The sequence below is a fragment of the Filicampus tigris genome, chromosome 3 (genome assembly GCF_054856515.1).
Source record: "Filicampus tigris isolate MCC_2025a chromosome 3, RoL_Ftig_1.0, whole genome shotgun sequence".
Classification (NCBI taxonomy): Eukaryota; Metazoa; Chordata; class Actinopteri; order Syngnathiformes; family Syngnathidae; genus Filicampus; species Filicampus tigris.
Window position 1 is genome coordinate 7,563,871 of NC_141219.1, and position 25,179 is coordinate 7,589,049.

Sequence of the window (25,179 nt, forward strand, 5' to 3'; positions counted from 1 at the left end):
CTGTAATTTTTAGCACTCTACGTTAGCATACTATGCAGACGAGTCACAGGCTTGGAATCCACATCGTTGCTGTCCTGTGAAAAACACTTATCTCCAATTTTGGAAACGTTTTTTATTTTTCACATTAATGCGATGTCTGTAACGCGGAAACACCATTCATGTAAAAATAAGAAAATGAAAAAAAAAATGGAGATAAGTGTTGTTCACGTGTCAGTGACGATATGTTGTCCAAGACTATAATGAATCAATTTTGTGAAAACAAATAAATAAATACATAACAGAATAAAAATGGCATATTTCTCACCTCACATTTAACTTTTAATTGGTGGAAATAACAGTGTAACCTTTCAGTGCATTGTTACTACCAAATTAATCTGCACATGAAAATCATGCAAAACGCGAGGGACTGAAACACACCTGACAACACTACTACAGATCGTCGTTACGACACTTTGTGCCCTTGATTGTAGGCCTTCACTCAAGGATGTTTCTAGTATGAAGGTAAAATAAAGGGCAGGTTTCAAATATTTGTCACACTTAGCATGGTGTCTTCCATTATTCTTATCAACACATGAAAACGCTTAAAAGTTTAAGTTAGAAGTTGTAGGCTTGGGTCACATCACTGCATTGCAAGCAAGAGGTGACTTAATCAGGAAACGGCGCTCAGTAATGCCAGGCTCCAACTAAAATCTCTAACCGGTTTTTCATTCTCACAAAACACAGACCTGTACAATGTCAACTGTCACTTAACCCCACCCACCACCACCACCATCTCCAATTCCACAACCATTTTGCTGGGCTACCGAAGCAGGTCAGGTGTGAAGGGGGGGGGGGCTTAATCAAAGCTTCTCCAGTTACAAAAGACCCGCACAGACTACAAGCGGCACCGTGCAATTGCTATATAAAACAAAGGGTCATAAAACAGAAATGTCTGACTAGGGCTGTGCAATTAATCGGAATTCAATTACGATTATTACACTCAATTTCTTTTGACAAAATTGACATAATTGTAACTCATTAACTCATTCACTGCCATTGATGAATTTACTTGTCTTTTCACAGTCCAGCCATTCAATCCCAGGAATTGATTTATATTTTTTTCAAATCTTTTCAAAGTTAAGGTAAAAGAGGGTTTGAAAATGCCTGGCAGTGAATGAGTTAATATGCATTTAAAACCAATGCACTGTTTGTTTACACAAGGAAATCATATTTGAATTTATACATTTGCACCTCGTTTATTTTTTAATAACTAGGTTGATAAATTTAGTTTGGTCCAAAAGGAACTTACATAGTGTTTCATTTTGTTCATTTAAACATGTTCTTGTTTTGTAACCAAAAAATAAATGATTGTTTCACTAATCGTGATTTCAATTATTCACAAAGTAATCGTGATTAATAATTTTTTCATAATCGAGCAGCCCTATGTCTGACTCTACCTCCCCAATGTTTTACATGATGTTAATTAATATAGTTTCTTCAGAGGCATCAAAGCCATCAGTATCATGTCATCGCATAGCGGCTCATGTGCATAGCAAAACAGCAACTCCAGAAAGCCAGTTCCAAGGCCAAGTGTGTTTCATTGGAGATGGAGGGAGGAGCACTTAGCCATCACCTCACTAGAAAAGCGCAAAATGACAAGGCTTGCTCAATGTTAAGCTAACAGCTACAGGACAGAGCCATCCACAGTCTACCGCAGTCTGGCCTTCTTCTTTCTGCACTCTAGTGACAGTTAAGAAAACAGCTTTAGAAAACAGGTGAGCTGTGATCGGCCGGTGCCTGAGCCCTTGAGCAACTGTGATGTCATTTTCAGTCGTCAGCAAGCGACAAAATGACCGCCCCCTGAGATGGACGACAAAAACGGGTGGATTTTGCTGCTTAACTCACATTCCACAAATACATTTGTAATCAGGATGCTTACATGTTTAGACTAGTAGGGGCGCATATAACATATTAATGTAAATAAAATGTCTGTGTTGACTTCCTCTTTAAAGCGGTGCCTGTACAGTGGAAAGTTTCAAATGAACTCATACTACTTTCATTATATCGTCACTGTCCTGTTAAAAACACTTATGTCCAATTTTTGAAAATGTTTTGATTTTCACATTAAAAATAACAAAATTGAAAAAAAAAAAAAATGGAGATAAGTGTTTTTCACATGACGGTGACGATATGTGGAAAAAGGTATCCTAAATTAGAACGTATGTCGACCAGTACCGTGAATTTGCAATTAGGGTATATATACAAAGACTTTATAGTTTATTGCGGTACAGGTACCACTAAAACAGGCCCTGTCATTAAGTGTTTTCCATTTTCGTTAAGTTTCCCCACTTGAATGTGTCCCTGAGTCAACTGACCCTATCAAATGTATCCCTGCAATGAGAGCCCACAAAACCACTAACGACTACCATGTCATCATCACAAGAAAAGATGCGTATGGGTTGAAAACATGAAAATATAAGCGTCACATTTTTTTTTTCAAATTCACTCCGAGCATGTGGCTCAGCATAAAGTCATCAGTCTTCATAATAGTGAGTTCTCAGCAAGAGTTGGTCAATTAATGTCATAAATTTACTGAGTATTTAATTCTCATTTTTCGGTACAGCAGAAGTGCGTTTTATTCTGCATTTTTTTTTGGGTAACAGATAATTGCATGTCAAAATCCTCAGACTGCCATGATGATATATGCACAGAAATATAAAGTAGATACTGCACTTTTTTTGTCTGAAATAATTGGTGTAAGGTACACTCCTGTTCTCAGTGATGCAACCATTTGGATTTGGATCTCACTGGGGAGGCAGAAGGGAAGCGTCAAAAGCGTGGTATCAAATATATGATGACATTATTTCCATTTCTCTTTGCCAGAGGGCACAAGGAAGATGAGATGTAAAGATAACCGAATAGTGAAAATAAGTTTTGTTCAAGAGCTCCCGTTTCAACATATTACCGCAATCGCCTCACGGTACGATGGAAAATACAAATGAAATTGGTTCAGACCTATTTACAGAAAGGGTTGCACCAGAGTGCTATGGTATTAACAACGACACGTTTAATACAGTGTACATTTCTTATCAGAGGCAGCCATGCAGAGTAGGAGAATATTTCCATTAGAAAAATGATTCAGGCAACTGTTCAACCGAAAACTCATCTCTTTTCAGCCCTTTTAGGTTCATTGTAAATGTGCAAAGAATCAAGTTAACATAATACATTCATTGTAAATGTGTGGAAGGTGAATACAGTAGTGCATGCTGACCTGTAGGTGCAGTCTTATACTTTCATAGATTGGGGAAAACCGACAAAGTGGTGTTCCAGTGTTCGAAACAAAAAGACGTTAGCTGCACTGGATCAAACCTGTCCTACTATTGCATTGCTTGGATGATACAAGAGAGGTAGGAAGGAATCCAGCCATGCATTATGGTATATAATGTGTGTTAGGATATTGGTTGACGTGCAAATATTTTAACAAGCTGAAAAGTGCAGATAAGCCTGTGTTGATATTGTTCTAATGCCAATGAGGCACAAACAGGCTGATTGAATCAATCAATGGGACGCATTGCGGCCTGTAAGATTTCGGCTGCCTGTTACTTTGTCTAAAAGAGCACAAATAATTGTCTTCTTAATCACTTACAGGGAGACCACTTTGCCATTTCTTTGCCTTTTCATTGTCTTTTTCTCCCCCCATTGTCAGCAGGTAACCACAAAGCGAGTGAGGAGGGATCGTCCATTAGTTAAACAATCACAGAGCACGTCATTCTCTCAGGCGGATCAAAAAATGAACTGTCTAACTGGGTCAAGAACACAGTGGCTGGCCATTGGTGTACCTGGGAGACCTTCATGTAAAGTCGACACTCAGTGGTCACAAAATTAGATTCAGGAGCACAATCGAACAAAAAAGCTGCGTGAGAAATTCTCTTTTTACAAGGACAATTTTGCCACCCAAACAAAGCCATTAAAGTGGACATATTAAGGAAATTTGACAGTTGAATTGCTTGTAAATAAATAGTCCCACCATCACGTGGGAAATTGAACAACAAAGTAAATCTTGTGTTATCGGTATTTTTCTAAAAATGTTATACTCGTGACTTTTTTCTCGTCGCGTGCGGGGTCTCTCCGAGTTTTGAAGTCGCCCGACAATTTTAAAATCCTGCCGTGAGAACTCAAGCTTAACTTAAGCTTTTATTCTGAAGTTGTTCACGGCATGGCGTAACATGCCATGGCTTTGTGTCATGGCGTAACAGCTGACTTGACTTGCTATCGACTTTGCGCAAAAAAAAAAAAAACCTGACTTGATTACGTTGACACTGTATTCTATGGTGCTTGTTGCTAGCATTTAGCCGCGGCCGCGCTAGCGGCTAGCTGTGCTGGCGAGTGCAGTCTGATTACTTTTCAAAGGCAGTTTATTAGACATAAATGACTCTGCACAGTTTGATGCTGACAGCCTGACACAGTTTCCATTCTTACTGATCACTTTTTAACAAACCAGACTGACTCAAATGTACTGTTTTACGAGGCGAAATCTCTCCTGTGGTTAGGACGTCACTTTGCGAACAAGTGGTGCGTTTAACAAGCTTGTGCATTACTGTATTTCTTCGCATGGTCATTATAATCCCTCAACAGCAACACTCAACAATAAAATGCGAAACAGTTCGTTATATCATCATATCTTATCTGTTTCTGCAGCGTTAGCCTGTTATACAGTATAAATAATCAAATGACAGATTCGTTTGACACAGTTTAATCAGGTCAAGTTTTGTTCATTGGCTGTCATAGTTTTGATTTAAGGCTAAATGCCAGAGCTTGGCATTCGTCTTTGCTTTATCTTTCTATATATGAGTTCTCGTCTATATTTTAGACCCGCCCGGTCGGTCTGAGTCAGCCAAACGGCGTCGAGAACGGCCTAACAGGTGCTGGTGCATGCAGGTGCCGCACTTCTGGCACGCAGCCAAAAAAAAAACAAACAAAAAAAAAACAATGTTGTACAGTATACGTTTCGGTCCCACAGATGCCCATTATGTTTTTATTTCAGCGTTCACCACACTGTGCATGCGTGTGTGTCTGTTGTTTTTATTTGATATCTTTTCTTTATTTGGTGGCGTGTCTGCTAGACGTGAAATTATGTTCTCGACGCCGATTGGCTGTCGCCGAGGGACGGACTGGGACCACGTGTGTCGGCCGGAAATACAGACTGAAAGTTATAGACGGATAGACGATGCCCAGCTCTGCTAAATGCTAACCTTTTCGACAATTCAGAAAAGTTAACTTTAATACACCCTAATTGTAAGGATCTGAAAAAAAAAAATCTGACATCAAGTCCTTTGCGAATTTTTGTGTCATAACGCTTTTTTTTGGTGTCTCTTTGTATTTTGGGCTTGCAGTCTGGCCCACATTCTACTCAAATTGGATTGGAAGCCATTAGTGTCCCAACTCGAAGCATATGTTCCAAGTTGTTGAGCATTTCATTTCACGAGACGATGGCGAGGGGGCTGAAGCAAGAAGAAAACACACACACACGCACACAAACACACACATCCAGTCTGCACAGAAAAATAAACCAGACCTGGACTCAGTCTGTCGCTCACTTCCAGACACAGGCAGACGTCCCATGATGCCAGGCATGACCATGGACTTCAGGGTCGCATTACAAAGCATTTTTGCCACTACCACTGTGACATGCATGTTTTCATATGTAGTTCATAGAGTGATACCTTCTGCATTGAACAAAAGGCACTGCTGTACTCCATCACAGAATCTAAATACTCCCTCTAGGAAAGGGAGAGGGGGGCATAAGAAGAGATTGTATTTCAAAAGAGAAGCAACCGTCTTGCTTGAGTTTTTGTTCAACTTCCTTTTTTCTTTTAGCCACAACTTTATCCACAGATACTTTGGATGGATTGAGAGGGGAACCTTGTGCAAGTTGGATCATTATCTCTCAAATATAAACAAGTCTATGCTTTTCCAGAGCAGAGTGCGTATTCTATAAGCATTTAAATATGGTGGGGGGATGGGCCGTGTGTGTGTGTGTGCACGCGCGCGCGTGATGCTGGGGTTCCCAGTCTGAATTTTAGAATGACAGCGTAAAACACTGCTGGCTCTGTGGAAGCCAGGAAACAGCCTAATGCATTTATCCAAACACATATCTAGAGAGAGGCCCCTTTGCCTCATCAGATCCCTTTCTAACGGCAAGTTTCACCTTCGCAAAATAAAGCCGAGAAACGGCAATAAACACGTAATGCAATCTAAATGGTACTTGTGTTTCGGCCACATTTCAAAAACATTTAACTGCGTCGAAGTAACTAAAGATGGAGGCTGGACACGAGAAATAAATTTAATTTTCCTCCATCCATGAAGGAAACATTATCCACACTTTTGCTTTCATTCGGGTCTTCATAAAGCTCCATACCCGTTTTCTATGCGTCTAGTCAAACGTACGCTCAGTTGGTGCAACACTGCCATTACAAGGCTGAGATGAAACACACCACGACACCATAAAGAAACTGCGACAAAACCTGTCAGTTTTAATCACAAAAGGTATGGAACTAAACTCTCCATGGAGATAAATTGTGTGAGCCAGCTCAGACGTCCCACCAGAATGTGTCCTGCGCTGTCCGGCACGGTTACCCTTAATTCAAATTGAAGTATTTGGCCTGATTTATTGCCGCCTGTGCCAACCATTAAAATGAACCGACATAACATAAACTGCTAGGTGACCTTGTCTCCTTTTCCACATTGGAGGGACCAGCACTCGCTGTGCCGCCAGCCTTTCTCTCAGCTCACAGGAATTCCAAAACAATACGGTGGGAGCAGTTTGTGAACACTGCCAACACCAAGCAGAAGGTATCGGTAACGGTCCTCTTTTCAATCAAAAAATCTGACCACCTTGATCTTGCTAAGATATCTACTTGAATGTCTTAGCTGCTTTAGGTTGTACTGCATTCATTTTAATATGAATCCAATAAGAAATCGCTGTAATTAAAAAAATAAAATTAAAAACACAAATAATCTGCAACCCATATACTATTGAACGCCAAATGCACCTTAAATGTATCAAAATATAATGCTTTTCAAATGTATTTTTGGGAGAAAAATTTAAAATGTTAAAGAAAAAAAAGATTTAAGCAGTGCATTTTTCTCAGTTGTGACTGAGTGCAAATTCTCTGTGCGTCTTTATTTTGGAAAAACTTTAGTAAGTAGTTGTCACAGTCACTAAGAATATTGCACCAGATCTCAGTTATTCTATAAAATATGCAAATTTCAATCAAAACTGGTGTGCCTTTCAGTGTTTACATTTGTTTTCCAAGCATTAGGTAACACAAATATGACACAAGTGGAGCAAGTTTTGTGTTTAAACTCCTGACAGCTGTGTCACAATCCATGTGTGTGTCACACTTGCACTTACATGTGGACGTGTGGCGGCTGGAAGCGGCTCTGGTTGATGTTGTAGTGCGTGAAGGCCTGTGTCGGGTTGGAGCTGTACTCATCCACCGTGATGGTCACTTTGCCATGAGCCATCCTTCCGACGTGTGGACATGAGACGCCGTTTGTTCACCGGGATTCAGCAGCGATGCGTGCAGCGGACATCCTTTGGAGCGGCTCAGAAAAAGCCCAGGAAGTCACCCACAGCAGCAGCCACAGTAAACACCCAGCTCACTCACCCTGCACGAAGAAGAGAAAAGACTTTAGCGACACGTCACAGGCAGGGAAAACAATAATACAAATACGTTCTTACACTGGAGTTAAGTCCAAGCAGATATTTTCTATTTTCTACTATTTTTGACTCTCAGATCTGTCTCAGATGTGTTACTTTTTCTTGTTTTGTTTCAGAAATCACAATTGCTTTATAAAAGGTCAAAAGTTACATTTTGGAAGTTCGCATCAAATTATTTAACAAAAAATCTTTAGAAATGCAAAGACAGTCCAAACGCATGTGCAACTAGCACACTTTCAAACAATAAAACAAAGTGAAAACAAAAACAATTAAAAAAAAAAAACCCGACAAGAATGCATAATTTCTTATCAGTAGTCAATTACTGGACTGCTTTTGAAGCAAAGGATGGAGACATAAGGATATCTCATATTCAGGAATCAGCCTGTTGACATTTAATAAAACATAAAGCAATTGCGCCTGGTAGAGCGGTTTCAAAACCTTTTAATTAAAAAAAAAAATGAAACCAACAAACATCAACACAGGCCAGCTGAATTTGCACGCGATATACAAAAATAAAACTTTTGTTTTCCCTTCCTTCTAAAATTATCCCGTTGCATGGAATCCCATGTGTGAACCTCTCAAATCTTCTTGCGTAACTGTAACAGTTTTTAAAGAAGCCAAAATCAATTATTAACGTGAATGAAGAAAAGCAGCTAAAAGAAGCGTGTGTGTGCATCTTCAGCACTCACTCACCACGACAATTGTGTCTGCTTGGACCCTGAGCCTCCCTCCAGTCTGACCTCCCTGACTGGTCGTAAAGTGCCCGCTTCAGGCTTTGACACATGTTTTATACCAAAGCCCCCGATGCATACACATCAGTATTAGAGGGGTTGGGAAAATATAAAAAGAGAATTGCCCTCAATTTACAGTCTGTCATATTTTTGGAGGGAAATCAACAGCTCCAGAGTTGATTTAATGGTTGCATGCAGTTAGCAAATATGTTAAAGCAAACTGCATGCCAACTTCAACAACAAAAAAAATGATCCAAGTCCACAATAAACATTAACGTGCGCCATTAATTCAGGGTCAGCCGAGGATGTGTTTTATGAATTTAAGTTACTGTGACTTATGCAAGGTAGGCAAAGTCACTTCTGCCAAATACAGCAAAAAACACAAAGGTTTTTTTTCAGACGCCATTTCATGCCAAGAACCAACAAAATGTCCACATTATATCTGTAATTAAAACGGTACTGTATTGTTAAAAAAAACATCAGGGATATTGCTGCATGAGTATCTAATGAAATTGAGAAAATAGCCTGAGCAAATCTTCTCCGGGGCACCTTTGCTATTTTACATCAGGCATCTTAAATGACATGAAGCAAGTACAACAAATCTAGTGTCCATTGATCCTTCCTGGCCCTTGTAACGCTTCAATTAATTAAAATACAAATAAATGCATACATCGTATTTTGCATTGTTTACATAAATAAGAAGAACTATTGCACTTCTTTGTTTTTACAAATTTTTGCAAAGGCAAGCCAAGCAATTGTGCTTGAACGTGTGTATCTATGCATGCATGCATGTGCATGTGTGCGCGCCTAGCTGCTCAAACTCTCTCTACATTCATTCTGTGGCTACTGTAGCACTGACTAGCCCTCTAGCCTAGCGTGCTAAACCTCCTCCGACAGTCCCTTTTGTAAATCTGAATTCAGTTGCCTCGCAGCTCCACACTCAAACCGCTTGGCTGTGAAGCCGGTGCGCACACATTTAGTGTCCGTGTAATGTGCACCGCAAACCGCATAGGCTTCAACTTTCCGGTTGGAAATCACCCCGGTAAAGCAGAATATATTTAAAAAAAAAAAAAAAAAAAAAAAAAAAAAAAAAAAAAAGGTGACGGCAGCGGCGGATAAATTGACCCTTTCAGTCAGGCAACGCGCATTACACACTCGCGATGTGTATGCTACACACTACCGCCTGCTACACACAGAAAGGTCCGTGTAGTCCTGAACTTGGGTCCTGGTCTCCTAAAAAGCCCCGAAAGGTGGTCAGTGTCAAGGTAGTATCTCGCTAACCTCTTGTTCCTCCGCGGAAATGACAAGCCACCTCAAAACGACGGCTTTGAAACGCTAACAGCAAATTGTGTCGTTCCTCTCCCCTTTCTGCTCTTCCTCCCTCTTTCGTTGCTTTCGAAGGTGAGCGGAAAGGATCCTATACCTTCGTCGTGCGGGGTTTTGTGCGTTTCTTTTTTTGTGCCAAGCCGGAGGAAGAGCGTCGGGTCAGGGTCGCCCTCTACGCGGCGTAGAGACAAGGGTCCATGCGGCAGCAGAGAAGAGCAGGCGGGGTAGAGCACGGCGGCGGTCCGACTGGCAGTGGTATGGTGCAGGTAGGGCAGAACCTTCGACCCGGTGGGACCTCGGCTGGCTTCTGTGCAAAGAAACCAGACAAGAGAGCGAGGGGGAGGCGGACGAGAGACGCTGACAGACAAGCGGGAGGGGAAAGGGAGTCGGGGAGAGAGCAGCCTCCCACCGACGGTGCAGAGTGTAGTGAATCCGAGTTGCCACTGGGGTCAGAGAGCAGAAGCGAGCACAACCCCCAGCCACCTCCCGTGCGCGCGCCCTCACCGGCGGGCACACGCGCGTAGTTGCGCGGGCGGGAGGGAGAGCGTGGAGGAGGGCTAGCGAGTCCCGCGCTCCCTTCGTGCTGCCTTCAAATGCAGTCGGAAATTATACATCCCAGATAGATAGATAGATAGATAGATAGATAGATAGATAGATAGATAGATAGATAGATAGATAGATAGATAGAAACGCAACAAAGCACGCCGCAGTACCACGTGCATCATTTGGAGCAGTAATACATTTCTCAATGCATGTATGTATTAAGATAAATTATTATACACCAACAACAAAGGATTTGAAAAGACAACTAAATAATAATAAAAAAAAATCCCCCGGTGCAGAGGGCTCTCTTGCATAAGAATGACCATTCAAGTACAACACAAAATTGCTGAACAGCAAACCAACTCTTTTTTTTTGAGTGAATCAACTCACTCAAAATTTTAATATTATTAAAGTATTATGTTTGGCCAGCATGTATGCCCATGGAACGCTAGTTGCCCAACACGGATCTAATATGACAAAAAATACAAACGTGAAGTAATGTTATACAAGGTCTGTTTGTGTTTACGTTACCTTCTATCTCAATGACTGACTGAAGAAATGAAAATCCAACTTTAATTTCCTGAAAGCTATTAATGTTATGTTTTTGTAGGAAAAATTTGAACACAAAAATCCAAGAAATTAATAGTTTATTAAATGTTTCACAAATGTTCAATACATGAGCTTCTGATTGTGTTAGTTTAGTTTAGACCTGCACAGAATGCCTTGCTGGCTGACATGGTCCACGGCTGCCATTCGCAGCCCAGTCTAGCCATTCACTTCATTCCTATTAGCTGGGGCCTTGCACCAAAATCCGTGTCTCCATAAACGTCACAATGCCACCACTTTCACATTTAACCCTTCTCAGTAGTGAACAGAGCAAGCACACATTATTGGTGACACACTGAGCAGCTTTTCACTTTCAGTGCCCCAGAAAAAGTTAAACCTTGCTCAAGGGCACCTCAGCTGTGACATTGTGGATATCCAGGAGGAAAAGGGGTATTCCCTCCCCCCAGCCCATATCACTATGCCAGTCAGGGAAATCAAACCTGGGGCACTTTGGTCTCAGACCACATTACCACTCCACAAAGCTGCCAATAGAGATTATATATCATGCAAATCAGCCGTGAAAGAGAGCATTGGCTTGAGGACAAAAAACGGCTTGAATATCTGGTGTTTTTGGTGGACGTGTTCCGTTGCGCTTGCATTGGGGCCACGCAAATTCAGCTTCTCAAAAATGTATTTAATTATGTTTTTTAATGCATCACATGGATGTTTTTGGGGCAATGGAAAAAATTGACAATACTCTTGCCCCTGTATGGTTCTGTTTGAGTCTTGACAAGGGGTGTTTAAATGTGATAGGCCTCCTCAAGGTTGTAAAACTTTATGACCTGGCTTATTAAGCAGGCTATTGATTTTTATCACATCTAATCTTGTGCAGTATTCAATTATTTTAGTTGCTTAAACACATTTGTGCTGAGAAGCAACGGCGATCTCTTTTGGGTTCATGGTTAATGAAGACAGTAAGACACCAAGAGCTAAATTAAGTTTCAGTCATGAATCATACATTTAGAACCAAAATGCTAATATGTCAAATTAGCCACCCAAGTCGCACATGAGCAAACACACTATCAGAGAAAGAGTGATGGTATGTTAAGACAATGATATACATGTAGGTACAAATGTAACATGGCCAGGAAAAAAACTTGGAAGTACTTATTGTACTACTTTATAATTACACAAAATTTGTGAAATGATGAATACCTGACGTGTTCTTTTAGATCCTCCATAATCAAAGGGCGGACAGAATTTTTTACGCGTTCCCCTACTTCAATAATTAATGTGGCACTGCCTCTTTTAAGTTGTGCTCATGCCTTTGACCCTCCCCTTTTTCTGTTCATGTCCATGGGGAGGTAAACAGCTTTAGGTCTGGAGAAACTTTTGTTTTCATTTACAAGTTTAAGTATTTTTATACATTTCTGTGCCATATAAACTGTGTATATATATATATCACAATGTTGCCTACATACTGTATAAGTATGACACCGCAATTGTGAGATAATCAATATAGAGAACGTTTCAGAGCCTAGTACGAGAGAGACAGGGAACAAGTTAGTTTTATTTTGTTCTTAATAACAGTCCTATGAATATTAAAATATACAGGTTGGAGTAGTGGAGGGATTATTTTGATGAATTATTACATGATAGCAGAACTCATGGATGATTCACGACCAGCCTGAGCCTACCCTACTGTACAAGTTTTGATCAAAAATGAAAATTTTTAAGTGTACTCTTGGATGTAGAGTGGCTGTCTGGAAGATAGTTCTGCAGGAGAGGAGCCTGATAAAGTCCTTGTTTTACATTTTTAGTCTGGGAGAATCTCTGAACAACAAGTTGTGGACTGGTTCTATGAGCACATTACGATATGAGCTTTGAGCTTTGGGGCAGCAAACTGGTACCTAACACTATTTATTTGTCAACCACAACTAGGCTCAGAGAGACTGCGCATTCCAGTCAGTGCAAATGTGCACGTGGAAAATTTCTGAGATCCCATATACTGTATGTGGGAAAAATCTGCCAAAGCATAGAAGGTGTTATCAGATCTATGATTAGAAGAGAACATGGCTCCATTGGGGTTCACAAGTAAACAATACTAATGAGCACCTGTGGGAGTCCTTCACACAACATGAAATGGGCCGACTGTCTCTACACTGGGAGAACACTGCCACTAGGATTGGGGTAAGAAACAGCAAGATATCTGGGGGATATCAATGGTTAATTATCAATTCATTCAATTATATATCAATTCTTAGAGATTTGCCCTCATTTTGTTTGTCGGATTGCCGAACCTCTTTTAAGTGAAGCTTGGCCAGTTCTTAGTTTGTCCATAGCTGCTTTTCTGTAATAAAACGATGTTTCAAATGATGCATATTTCCAGGCTGTAACTTGTCTGATGTATTATTGAATTGACCCCGAAGACCACTTAGCCAAAATAATGACTTGTTATGTTTGATACAAAAATCACAATTAAGTGTCAAAATGAACGATGTTCTCTCCTTTTGTATATTTTCTTCTGGGGGACAGTTTAATTGAATTGCTAGCCATCACGGGGTTCAACAGAGATTCACATCTGCAAGGGAAATAAAAAATGAAAGAATTAATTTGTCAGTGCCGAGGCTATACTATTTTTTTTTGTAATACACTGATGGGATTTTTGATGAAAAGAGGATGCCCGGGACAATCCATAATGGACTCATCTCAGGGGTCTGCCACATTTACATGTCTGCCAGTTCAAGCAGAGCTGCGATTTTGTAATTTTACTGACAAGCTTCAATTTCCCAGGCCCGTCTGCACACTCGACACTGCCACAACGGACCCGCCAGTCATTTCCATTTGACTTTTCTCTTATCTGCAGACGCAAAAAAAAAAAAAAAATAGCGTTTTCATCGACTAGCCAGCGGGTGTTAATGTGAAAACGGGTTTTAAATTTTATGAAGCGAGGCTACATTTAAACGTTTGACCAGCTCCCCCCACCCGGCTGCATACAGAAAACTGATGATAGATAGGGTGACCAAATGTCACACAAGAAATGGCTTTTGCCATGAATGTTTTATTCAGTCCTGTGTCGCTTTGATCACATTAATACAATACAAAATGTAAATGTTATGGTGAGTGTTTAAAAAAAAAAAAAAAAACACTCTATATTTTATGACCTTCTTATAAAAGAAGGTAAAATGACTTTCCATCCAAATAAGGTGAAATGAAACACATATATAATGGGAGCAGAAAATAGAAGGGTGAGCATTTTCAGCAGGCAGAGGGTGATATTCACTTAACCCACCGGCTATGTCATTTAACAACACCAACCCTCACAGATTTATGCCTCTCTGTGTGGCTGATGTCTTCCCCCTGTCTGCCATGTAGACAAATAGAACGGAGGCCTGTCTGTCTGAGAGCCCCATTCACAGACGGACAGGAGTTGGGGTTTTTAAATGTTAATGCCATTCAGATTTATGGGAGCCAGCCATTGCCACCGAGGGTATGCAGAGCGAGAAAAACTGTTTATTTCATTGCAAAGCACACAGGCTAAAATGTTTGCCCCTGAGCCTTTGCAGCACTCTAAAGACCAAACTGCTGCTGGCACCAGGCGCTGGTTAAGAAATGAGCTGAAAATTCAATAGTCAATACTCCATGTAATGGGCAAGGTGGAAAAAAAAAAAAAAAAGTAGCTATGCTTAGAAGTTAATTTTATTAGCACACAAAGTGCTTTTGTCTAGTGGAGCCCAAGGAGAAAAAAAGAGAGCATTTGAGAGAAGAAAAGGGAAGAGTGAGAGCGCCCACTGATAGCCAAGAGTATTACTTCTCCTCTCATTCTCCTGCTGTGTTGTGATAGACAGACTAATATGCAGGCTCACTTTCTATGCCAAAGGCTAGACCAAGGCTCACAAGAGACAAGTCCCTCTCCGATACACTTTCTCCCCCTCATGCTTTCCAGCTCTTTTAACCGGGGCGGTGTATAAAGACAACAGTTATACCCACCTTATTACCCTGGAGATGGAGATTTTGCCTCAAACATTACAAACACAGTCTGGCTGGCCTTGCTCCCTCTCTCTTTGTGCATCTGTGCGAAACGATCAATAGTGTATAAATTAGAAGAACAGTGAGCCTCGCTGGTTTCCATGCGGAGTGACTGTGTATTAAATCACACCAATTGATTAGCTGAAGTTCACAGGAGGACAACAATTGCAGTGAGTCCTCGGTATCTCTGTTCGTGTCCCCTCCTCACTACTGGTGACGACCTCAGCACCTGGCATGGTAATTAATCCACTGTCTCCAACACACGAAAAAATGCCAGGCTATGTTCCTAACGTACTTGCTGGTAGCTGTGGATTTTGAGCAGAATGGGTAACTTTCATACCCAAAGTTGGGTAAATTATTTTGACCCAGTAGATTTGGTTTAAGACTAGATTTGGGAAGGCTGAAGATCTGAAGCTGCTCGCCATTTGTGTACTGAAGTTGAAGTAAATCTATTGTAACATTCTTAAAAGTTTGTGTCAGGAAAAGCATCTGGTGTAAAAACTGTGCCAAACGGTGACCCCTGAGAGGGAAAAGTTTTGTTTTCTTTTTAGATTATGTCAGTAATTTAGTAATTAAATAAAATCAAACTAAATTGTTTTAGTATTATTTTTAACCACAGCTACACTGCTAACCTGGAACACCTTTTTTGGTAGTTTTATCAAAAAGTATCAGTATGGGTAGTTTTTACCCCTTGTATCAAAATCTTGACCCAACATACTGGGTCAAATCCTCAACCCAGTATGCTTGGTATAAATAAAGCACTGGCTCGGTCCCTTTTGGACCCAGTGCTGGGTTAACTATTTCACCCAGTTTGTGTTATTTTTGACCCAGCTATTGGATTGCCTCATCTCATTTAACAATATTAATCAACACCATACCTGGTACACCCTCATTGGTACGTTTGAAATAAATAATGATCTAATGTTATTGTGCTTATGGCAAAAAAAGAAGATAAATGGGTTTGACTTTTTAAAAAAATTCATTTCATTTAATCGATCAATTCGCCCCAAATTAAAAAAAAAAAAACACAAACACGCATTGGATGATTCTTAATGCTATGCCAGTTGTTACGTATTATATTTTTATATGCTGTACATACATTATATGATTCAAAGTAGAATTTCTTTGAAGCGCATGTATACTTCATGAATGGATAACATCAGCATGCGTTGCAGCAAGTCTGGAACATAAACTGAACATTTCCACAAAAGCTGGCTGTTGCATTTAAATTCGGTCTGTATTTAGTTGTAATGACTCGGTTTGAGTGTTGGTGCTTGTGCTGGTCGGATAGTGGCTTGAGCGCAATAGACAAGTTAAAACAAAGGCACAAAAGCATGTCAGCAGGTCAGCTGGCAGGGCGGCAAGGAGTGAACTTCCAATCACTGAAGCACACTCAGGAAAGAGATTGACATAAAGAGGGCACAGACACTGGATCAAAACAAATGAACTCGACAAGAGCTGTGAGAGGAGGGAGACAGCAGAGAGAGACACTCAGTTGAAAGCAAACATACAAGTCTCAGGCTTTAGAGGTGGGATTGAACAGAAAAATCCTTTTTTTTTTTTACTTCACCAGAGGAAAAGCAAAGTGCAAACAATACAAAGTCATTTGACTGCATTTTCTCGGATGCATATGATTGTTCAACGGTATAAATGTGCCTCACAGGAGAACGGTGTCCTTGATGACTCAATATTGCTTTCTCTGTGGATGTTTGCATGTTTGGGTCTTTCTCTTGGGACTACGGGTTCTGTGTCATGTAGATTAGAATTAGAATGTTAGATTTCCTATGCAGACATGTAATGAAGAGCTGCGTTTGCGCCTGCTCTTTTCCAGTTTGAGAGAGGGGAGTCCCCTCCCGTAATTTCACATTTATTAGTGAAATTAAGTTCAAACTTACTCAAATAATTATGAATCGATGCTGTGAACTGCAGTATGTACTATAAGATGAATGTTACAAAGCCTAGTTTGTTGCTACAAATCAATATAAAATGTGTTGTTCTTTGGGAAGTTTTTACACCACTGGCATTTTCTCTGTTCTCATCATCATTTGCACTACAAATTATTTCTGATCAAATGCAGATTTAAAAATGCCTGCTATCTGTTTCTGTACTATGATTTACTATCTCGGAATGACTTCTGTAAAAACATCAATAAACCGGAAGTCAACGCAAACATTTTTTTTTTTTCAAGAATATGTTCTATGCAAGCCCACTAGTTGAAACAAGGCATTCTGATAAATATTGCGTTTGTGGAATGAGTGTTAATCCACTTGTTTTCAGCCATCTCCAGGGGCGGCCGTTTTGTCTTCTGTCGACTGAAAATGACATCATAACTGCTCACAACAACCGATCACGGCTCAGATTCAGAAAACAGGTCAGCCGTGATTGGTCGTTGTGAGCAGTTGTGATGTCATTTTCAGTCGACAGAAGACAAAAATGGCCGCCCCCAGAGATGGCTAAAAACGAGTGCATTTTGCTGCTTAACTTCTATTCCACAAACGCAAAATTAATCAGAATGCCGTGTTTCAACTAGTGGGCCTGCTGGGAACATATTCTTGAAAAAAATATGTTTGGGTTGACTTCCGCTTTAAAACTGCAGCAGCTTACATGGCCTGTATCATACTTATACTCATCATAATGTGAGACTCCAATGCTACAAGATACTAGTATGAAAGGCTTTGCCCCATGCACCTCACATCTCTATGTGGCGCGTATGTGTCTTGCCACCATGTTGGCTGATGATCACCCACTACCTCTCAGAGTACAAGTAAATAAGTGTGTGAGTGTGTGTGTGTGTGTGTGTGTGTGCGTGTGATTGCCAGGGTAGAACTACAATCTAGGATGTGTTTCGTTATTCTGTTCCCCGCTGTGAAAGTTGATGGGTTTTCCCACAGAGGACGTGCAAAATGATCCCGGCAAGTGATTTGCAAGTGTGTGTGTGAAATAGAAGCAGAATCGGCTGTGTGATCTAACTTTGTGTGTCTGTTGGGTGTGTGTCACAGGAGCGCTTGAACAGGTGAGGGAGGAAATGATTCTGATTGAAAGCCCAGGCGACACGATCTCACGCTGCGGCTGTTGTTCTGCCTCGAAACTTCCTTCAAACCCATTTCACTGTGGCAGTGTGAGTCATTTTAATATCTTCCAATTTCCACAACACTATTTCCTCTCCTGTACGTAAGAGAGCTGGACAAATGATATTTTCAGTGAAAGGAAAATAGCGCAGATTGTCACCATGAAGAAATGAGGCAATGGGTGAGAGCACATCACTTTTATTTTAGCATTACCGGCATTTGTTTCATATTAAGTCACGTGGTCGTTTTATTCTAATCATCTTGATTGTTAGTAGAGACGGAACAGAAATAATAGATGCAGAGAGGAAGGGTCTGAAAACCCGTTTCGGAATGTTAAGTGTTTCTCTAGCATTAAATATTCATGGTCATCCTGTATACGCAGTAATCAAAGTTAAAGTTTGGCGGGGAAAACATTCCTATTAAAAATTCAACGGTCACAACTTCAATTCGTTTGCTTCACTGGGACTTTTATCAGGGTGAAGCTTGTTGAAATGTGCCAGTGGTGTCAACACAAGCAAGAAACTAACACATTTCAGAATATTCAGATTATTCAAACAGTCTGATTACATTACCGTCATCTCTTATTTTCTTCATAGCAGAGATGACACCACATTAAGATTTGCATGCCAAGGGACAAGTAGGCCTCTGAGCTCAAAACATAAACGTGTGTTCATGTAGGACTCTCATTAAGAAAATGTCCTCCCTTGGCTTATGAAAAATGGTTTATGTATTTATAAATTCCTGACCACTAGAGAGATGTCCCCAAAATACCCAGTTCTGAGATTTCTCGGTAAAAGCAGGAAACTGTGAAGCCAAACATTAGCGGACAGCCACATTTACAACAGCTACATTTTATTTATAAAATGTTGGTTGTGTTTTGTGGTATATAAAGCAAAAAATGTTAAAGTCCGGCCCTCACAAGGCTTTAATATACCACATTTCTGACACTCATTCTTATAGCAGTGAAAGAAATGACAGTTTCAATTCTATGTAAAAACAGTCAAATGCTGGCAACCACTGCAGTCTATGGTTTACTGTCACTTCACAGCAACATTTCCTTGAGCAAGAAGAACAGTGATATCAGCACCGTTAGTCTAAATGAGAACATTTTGCTTTCCGCAAATACACTAGAAAGGCTTTCAGTGGAGCACAGACCTCGATGTGGAAAGGTGGTGGCCTGCATAACAACACGAAGGAGTCCCAACCAAAAAAACAAATTCTTTACTGGAATATGTTCTATGCAGGCCCATTAGTGGAAACATGGCATTCTGATTGATATTGCGTTTGTCCAGAGGTGGGCATTCCGTCTATGTGACGGACTGGTCCGTCTATCCGTCACGGACGGGCACCCGTTTTGTTGACGTTTGCCGAATGACGGGTAACATTTTAAAATAGTCAGTTTCCAAGGCGCAGTGAGTCTCTCTTTCTGTTCAATTAATCGTCTATATTCTATTTTTGAGATGAGGCTTCAATGGCCGCGGCGAGGCTGTTCGTGTATAGAGAGACACGAAACAGCAGTGTATTTCCTCATTCTGACTTCACGTCCACCGCCCCCCCCTCCTGCTGCTGGGGCATACCATTACAAGAGGGGAAGGGCAATACCACAATCCCTATAACAGAGGCTTCCGTTTCCCATTGATCGCGGCCGAGGCTTGCAGCTTCAGGGTCCTAAAAGGGGACGCGTTTAGTCCGGCCGGACATGGAGCATGGAGGCTCCCATGCAGCAGTGAGGTTTCAATGTGCCGTGAGGCTTTCGTTTCGTTTCAAATATTGCCATTAGCTAAGTGGGCGTCTGTCAGTAATAGTGGAATAATCCAATTATTTGCATTGCTTTGACCCAATTTGTTTCATTCATTTAACCCTACAAGTTGAGTCAAAACTGAATAACGAAATGTTTTGGTTCAAATTGACCCAAGTCTGCGTCGGTCTGTTTTAACACTGTAATTGGGTCAAATTTAACACAAGAACAGTTATTTTTGACCCAACTTATCTCAAGTTTTGACGACATTTATTTTTACTTTACACGGACCTTTAATGGATTGTTATTTACACGCTCCACCGATCCACCAAATGTCATGGAATTTACTTGTTTTTGCCTAATCTTGCTCATTTACAAACAAACCAACCATGAGGTGCAAACAATGCCGCTCACCTTCCTGCCTTTTCATTTTTTCACAAGTTTTGAGTGATCATGATCAGTTTTGAAGACTCCCCGTTCTAGAACAGCACAAGACTGAACCTATTATGTTCATATTACGTACTATTGGAGTGATGACCATCCAAATCTTATTTACTTAAAGTACTTCACATGCTGCTCTGTTTGCATGTGTTCCTGTATTCCTTGCCCCAAATCTTATGAACAGAGATGAGTCGCGTGTGAATCAAAATGTCAGTGCCATGGAGAGGTTGAGCTTTTCACAAGAATAATCACTGTCAGGATATTTTCAGACGAAGCAGGAGAGCTGGTGGAGGTAGTCAGAGAAGAGAGTCCGCCTTCCTCTGCATGTTTTATCATCCGTCACACGAGCTCGGCACTCCGCCTCCCAATGATTTACTGTCTTACGAGGCATCGTCACAACACTCTGGAAGTGTGTGTCTGTGTATGTGTATCACAGAGAATCACGGCAATAGAAGGATGCACAAAACATGGGGCACAGGCGAGCAGGAGCCTATCCCAGATGACTTTTTGGGCCAGAGGAGGCGTACACCATGTAGTGATGACCAACCAAACGCAGCAAACAGTATTGTGAAAATCTTTGAAAGGAAAATCCTTAATTCATTTTGGCAATAAAATCTTCAAAACTGAATTTTTAGGTGCTATTTCGAGTTGAAATGTTTCTCAAAACTTTTGTTAATTTTCAGCCAATTTGACCTGAAAACAGAGATGAGGTTGTCATTTAGGTGCAAAGCAGCCTTGGAGCGCTTTTATGTGTGATTAGTATTGAAACAACAGCGAAGACATCACACAGATAGCCGTGGTGGTTTTAATGTAAACAACCTTAAAAAAACAGGCTATTGAATTGGAGAAACATTTAAAGGGGAATTCAACCCCATTGCGTTTGGAATAAGAGTTAATCCTCTCGTTTTTAGTCATCTCCGGGGGGCGGCCATTTTGTCACTTCTGTCAACTGAAAATGACATCACAACGACCAAAGGCTCAGGTAACGACCAGTCACGGCTCAGCTTTAGAGAACAGGCGAGCTGTGATTGGTCGTTCCCTGAGCCCTGGGTAGTTGTGATGTCATTTTCAGTCGACAGAAATGACAAAATGGCCGCCCCTGAGATGGCTAAAAGCGGGTGGATTTTGCTGTTTAATTTATATTGCACAAACGCACTATTAACCAGAATGCCGTGTTTCAACCAGTAGGCCTGCTGGGAACAAGCATTTTCTTGAAAAAAAATATGTTGGAGTCGACTTCCGCTTTCAGCCTTTCTGTATGCTTGAGCTGCATGTAAATTGAATCTTTGGACTAGAATTTTGAAGCCTGAGATGAAGATGATAATTCAAACATTGTGAAACTTCTTACGTGCGAAGGTATGCGTCATGTATGGTCTGAGAGTGCAAATTTCTGATGTGAAACTCTAATTGCGTCCGGGTTTCCTCTCACCCACCCACAACATCAACGTATGTTTGGCATACAAAGGCAACTCTTCCTCCCTGGTGTCCACTGAATCAGATAGGCAGCCCAGCCCCCAAGAAGGAGATTACACAAATTTATGCAAAGCCTGTAAATGATTTATACTGCAGTGCACACAACAAAGGGCCTTTTTTTTTTTTTTTTTTTACAAGAACGCTGACAATACGAAGGGAGAGGGAGAAAGAGAGAGAGAGAGATCCTGACATCTATAGTAATCCTCACATTCACATACATCTTACCTTACCACCCCCAACAGATAAACTACTGCAATGCAAAATTTTGGAATGCGAGAATTTTTCGGATAACAAAACTGATAACAGAAACTGTACTGAGCAAAGCAGCACTCGTTGTTTGGCCTTGGGTTTATGTTTGGACCGAGCTTTTAAGCACTCGGGCTTGTCTTCAATGGGGAAAAAAAAGGCATTGTGTGCATTTGAGTGTGAATGTTGAGATACTGTATGTGTGTACAAGTGCAAGTTCTTTATCTAGGGATAAAAGCGGAAACATATTTGAGCTCATTCTACCTCCTATACACCCTTCACTGCTCCTCCAAACCAAGGATACACAGCGTGCCTTCACAATGAGCATTAAGGTGAAAAATCAATCCATGATTTAAAAACAGTAATAAGAGTACTTTTGTTATGTAGCTTTAAGTTCAATGTCATAATTCTTAAGTTTGTGAAGAATAACTAATATCTGCAGTTGTATGTTTATCTGTGGAGTATTCTGAAGCTAAGAGGTGAAAAATCACACTTTCTGCATCAGAGGCAGACCAGAATACCATGCAGTAATCCAGAAAACTAATATTTCACTTAAATATGAAAAACCTTTAACAAAACAACTAACATTATATTACAAATCAATTACAATATCGTCAACAGACATTTCAATTGTGCTGTCAAGGCCAGTCAATTAAAAAAAAAACTAAAACATCACTTTGGCCCCACCGCGCAATGCTGAAAAGTAAAAAGGCTATTTTAAAGGACCCTTTTGCCATAGGCCTTTCAAGTCGACATCTTTTTTTCTCCCACAGTGGGACGTGGGAGTGACACTGAGTGACATCACAACCAACGTCAATTACACGAGTAAGCTGTTTGTGCCAGCAAGGCCTTCTCTGCAATCTTTAACACGATCAGAAGCACTACATTTACAACCTAGCTTCAAATATTTGTTCCATGAAATCATGTAATCCCAACAATCTATTCATTTCATTTCGTTGCATTTCTCTTGGCTGTGCTGCGTCCAGTCCTGATACTATGTACATTTGAAGCAGGACTCTGATTGGCCAAAATAGAAGAAAACTAGTTGATGAAAATCGGATGTCAGACTGTCAGAGTTAAAAGGGACTCAGCGGTTATTTTGGACTGAGTGCACCCCCAAGGACACCTGCTGGTTCTTGGCCTATGTGAGAAATGCTTCCTAAGGTTCTGACCATGGTTCTCTGTGGTTAGATGCCATTGGTAACTGATGGACTGTGACCACGCAACACCCCCCCCCCCTTCCACATCCACCTCACATCCCTACAGTGTTACCAGGTGCTGAAGCCATGCTCCCCCCCCCACCCGTTTCCTTCAACCCTAACCCCTTAACCCTGCCCTTCAGACACCATTGTCTGGATCAACAATAGAGCCATTGTTACCTCAAGGTGGCGCATTGTGTGTGGCGTTCACCCGACACCGCAGAGGTGACCCTGACAGTGAAGCTCAGCAAAACCCCCGCCCCAGCACATACACACACATGCACGCACACATGCTCTGTGGTTCCCAAACTTGGCCACTCTTTTAAGGCTGCAGTTCACATGAGCCCACCATGAGCAGCAGTCATTTCAGTGCTGTACAGTGAAGCGTGGTTTTCAAAAAGCATTGACAATGGTCCCCTCCATTGTAATTGTATGGAAATACAGTATATTTTATATTTCACACCGTATATTTTAGTACAGTGTCTTTTATATTTTCATCCATCCATCCATTTTCAGTAGCGCTTGTCCTCATTAAGGTTGCAGGTGAGAGGGAGGCTATCCAAGCTGAATTTGAGCTAGAGGCAGGATACACTCTGGATCTGGTCGCCAGCCAATTGCTGTGTTCTTTTTGCATAGTTGTTCAGTATTCATACTTATGCACTGCATTGTAATATTTTGGCTTTTCAGCACCAAAAATGAAATGGGAATGGCATTGTCTTCAGTATGAATGGGCATTGGGAAACATTTCCCTGAATGTTAACAAGCAATTCACACAGATTTCTGAAAAAGTTGTTTCTGCATGCATGTTCTGAATTCCTGTTTTGATACCTGGCGCAAAACATCCCATAGCTAATAATCTAGTATTTTTTGGCAGCAAGTTAAAACTGAAAGAACAGTGCCTTTGCTGCACTCTAAAAACAGGTGGGTTAGAAATAACACGATTTGGGGTAAAAATGGACCAATACAGAAATTGGGTCAATTTCACCCACTTTCTTGGGGGTTGTTTTGTACAAAAGCACACATTTTGGGTTGTTTTCTGCAAAAACAACCAAAGAAGTTGGGTCAAAGTGACCCAAGTTGTGGATCAGTCCATTTTTGACCTAAAATTGTGTTATTTTTAACCCAACTGTTTTTAGAGTGTGGTCGCTGTTAAGTAGTACACCAGATTTTACCTCAACTGCTTTAAAGGGGAAATCAACCCAAACATGTTTTTTTGTATCATGGTTCAGCTTCAGAAAACTTCTGAGCTGTGATTGGTTGTTACCTGAGCCCTGAGTAACTATGATGTCATTTTCAGTCGACAGAAGTGAGAAAATGGCCGCCCCCAGAGATGGCTAAAAACAGGTGGATTATTTCTTATTCCACAAACACAATATTTATCATAATGCCTTGTTTCAACTAATTGGCCTGCATTGAACATATTGAAAAAAATATTTTTGGGTTGACTTCCCCTTTAAGATGCAATTTAATCAGTTCTGCACAATTGCCAAAAATTAACCATCAATGAATTATTTACATTATACCCCTGCTATAAGATCATAGTTCAGATTTTACGTACTTATTGCTTCAGATTTCCCACTATATTGCTCCATCCGAAGCCCATGACCTTTTGTTTTTATTAAAATGTGTTCTTCTGAAGAGCTGTAAATTCTTTGCTTTGCGGTGCAGTATGCAGGAAGTAATGTAGCAGTACAGCAACTGTAACAAAGCGCTGCAGTACAGCAAGACATATTTTTAGGGGCAGGAGGTCCAGTTTTTACACATTTTCACTTTTTAATGCAGTTTTTGGAAGGTAACCCTCGCAAATGAAAGTGTCTACTGTAATTGAATATTTTGCCCATACAAATTTCGGACCATGGGTGCATTTTCTGATAGTTTCTGATAGTCGTGATTACCAAAATGCACATATGGATTCTGTGATCGCTGGAATGTTAAGTTGTCGGATCCTCAAAGCACACTTTTACAATGCCAACTGCTGCTACAGTTCGTGATTTAGAACAATTTGGTAACACATTAACCAGAACATTAAAACTGCACTCTTCATGTCCGTGTGTCTTTGAAACATTTTTGTCACCATGTGTCACCAAACTCCTGCAAACGTTTTCCATTTTGCCTCTGCTGAAACATCTTGAAATAT

At 40.7% G+C, this 25,179-nt stretch overlaps 1 protein-coding gene and 1 long non-coding RNA gene across 3 annotated transcripts in view; one reads left to right on the forward strand and one right to left on the reverse strand.

Annotated features, from left to right (window-relative positions):
• mpped2a (metallophosphoesterase domain containing 2a) overlaps positions 1-10,335 on the reverse strand; it is a 48,017-nt gene extending 37,682 nt beyond the window's left edge. The window contains exons 1-2 of one of the 2 annotated variants that reach the window (XM_086026625.1): positions 9,857-10,335; positions 7,394-7,650 (exon numbers count right to left, since the gene is read on the reverse strand). In XM_086026625.1, coding sequence (XP_085882751.1) covers positions 7,394-7,506 — 113 coding nt within the window. In that variant the 5' untranslated portion in view covers positions 7,507-7,650; positions 9,857-10,335. Of the gene's footprint in view, positions 1-7,393; positions 7,651-9,714 lie in introns of both variants that reach the window. The other variant, XM_086026626.1, reaches the window with a different exon arrangement.
• LOC147149727 (uncharacterized) lies at positions 9,576-23,922 on the forward strand. The gene is made up of 4 exons (XR_015086280.1): positions 9,576-9,698; positions 9,835-10,025; positions 17,877-17,995; positions 22,617-23,922. It is a non-coding gene; the product is annotated as an uncharacterized LOC147149727 (long non-coding RNA).
• Positions 23,923-25,179: the final 1,257 nt, after the last annotated feature.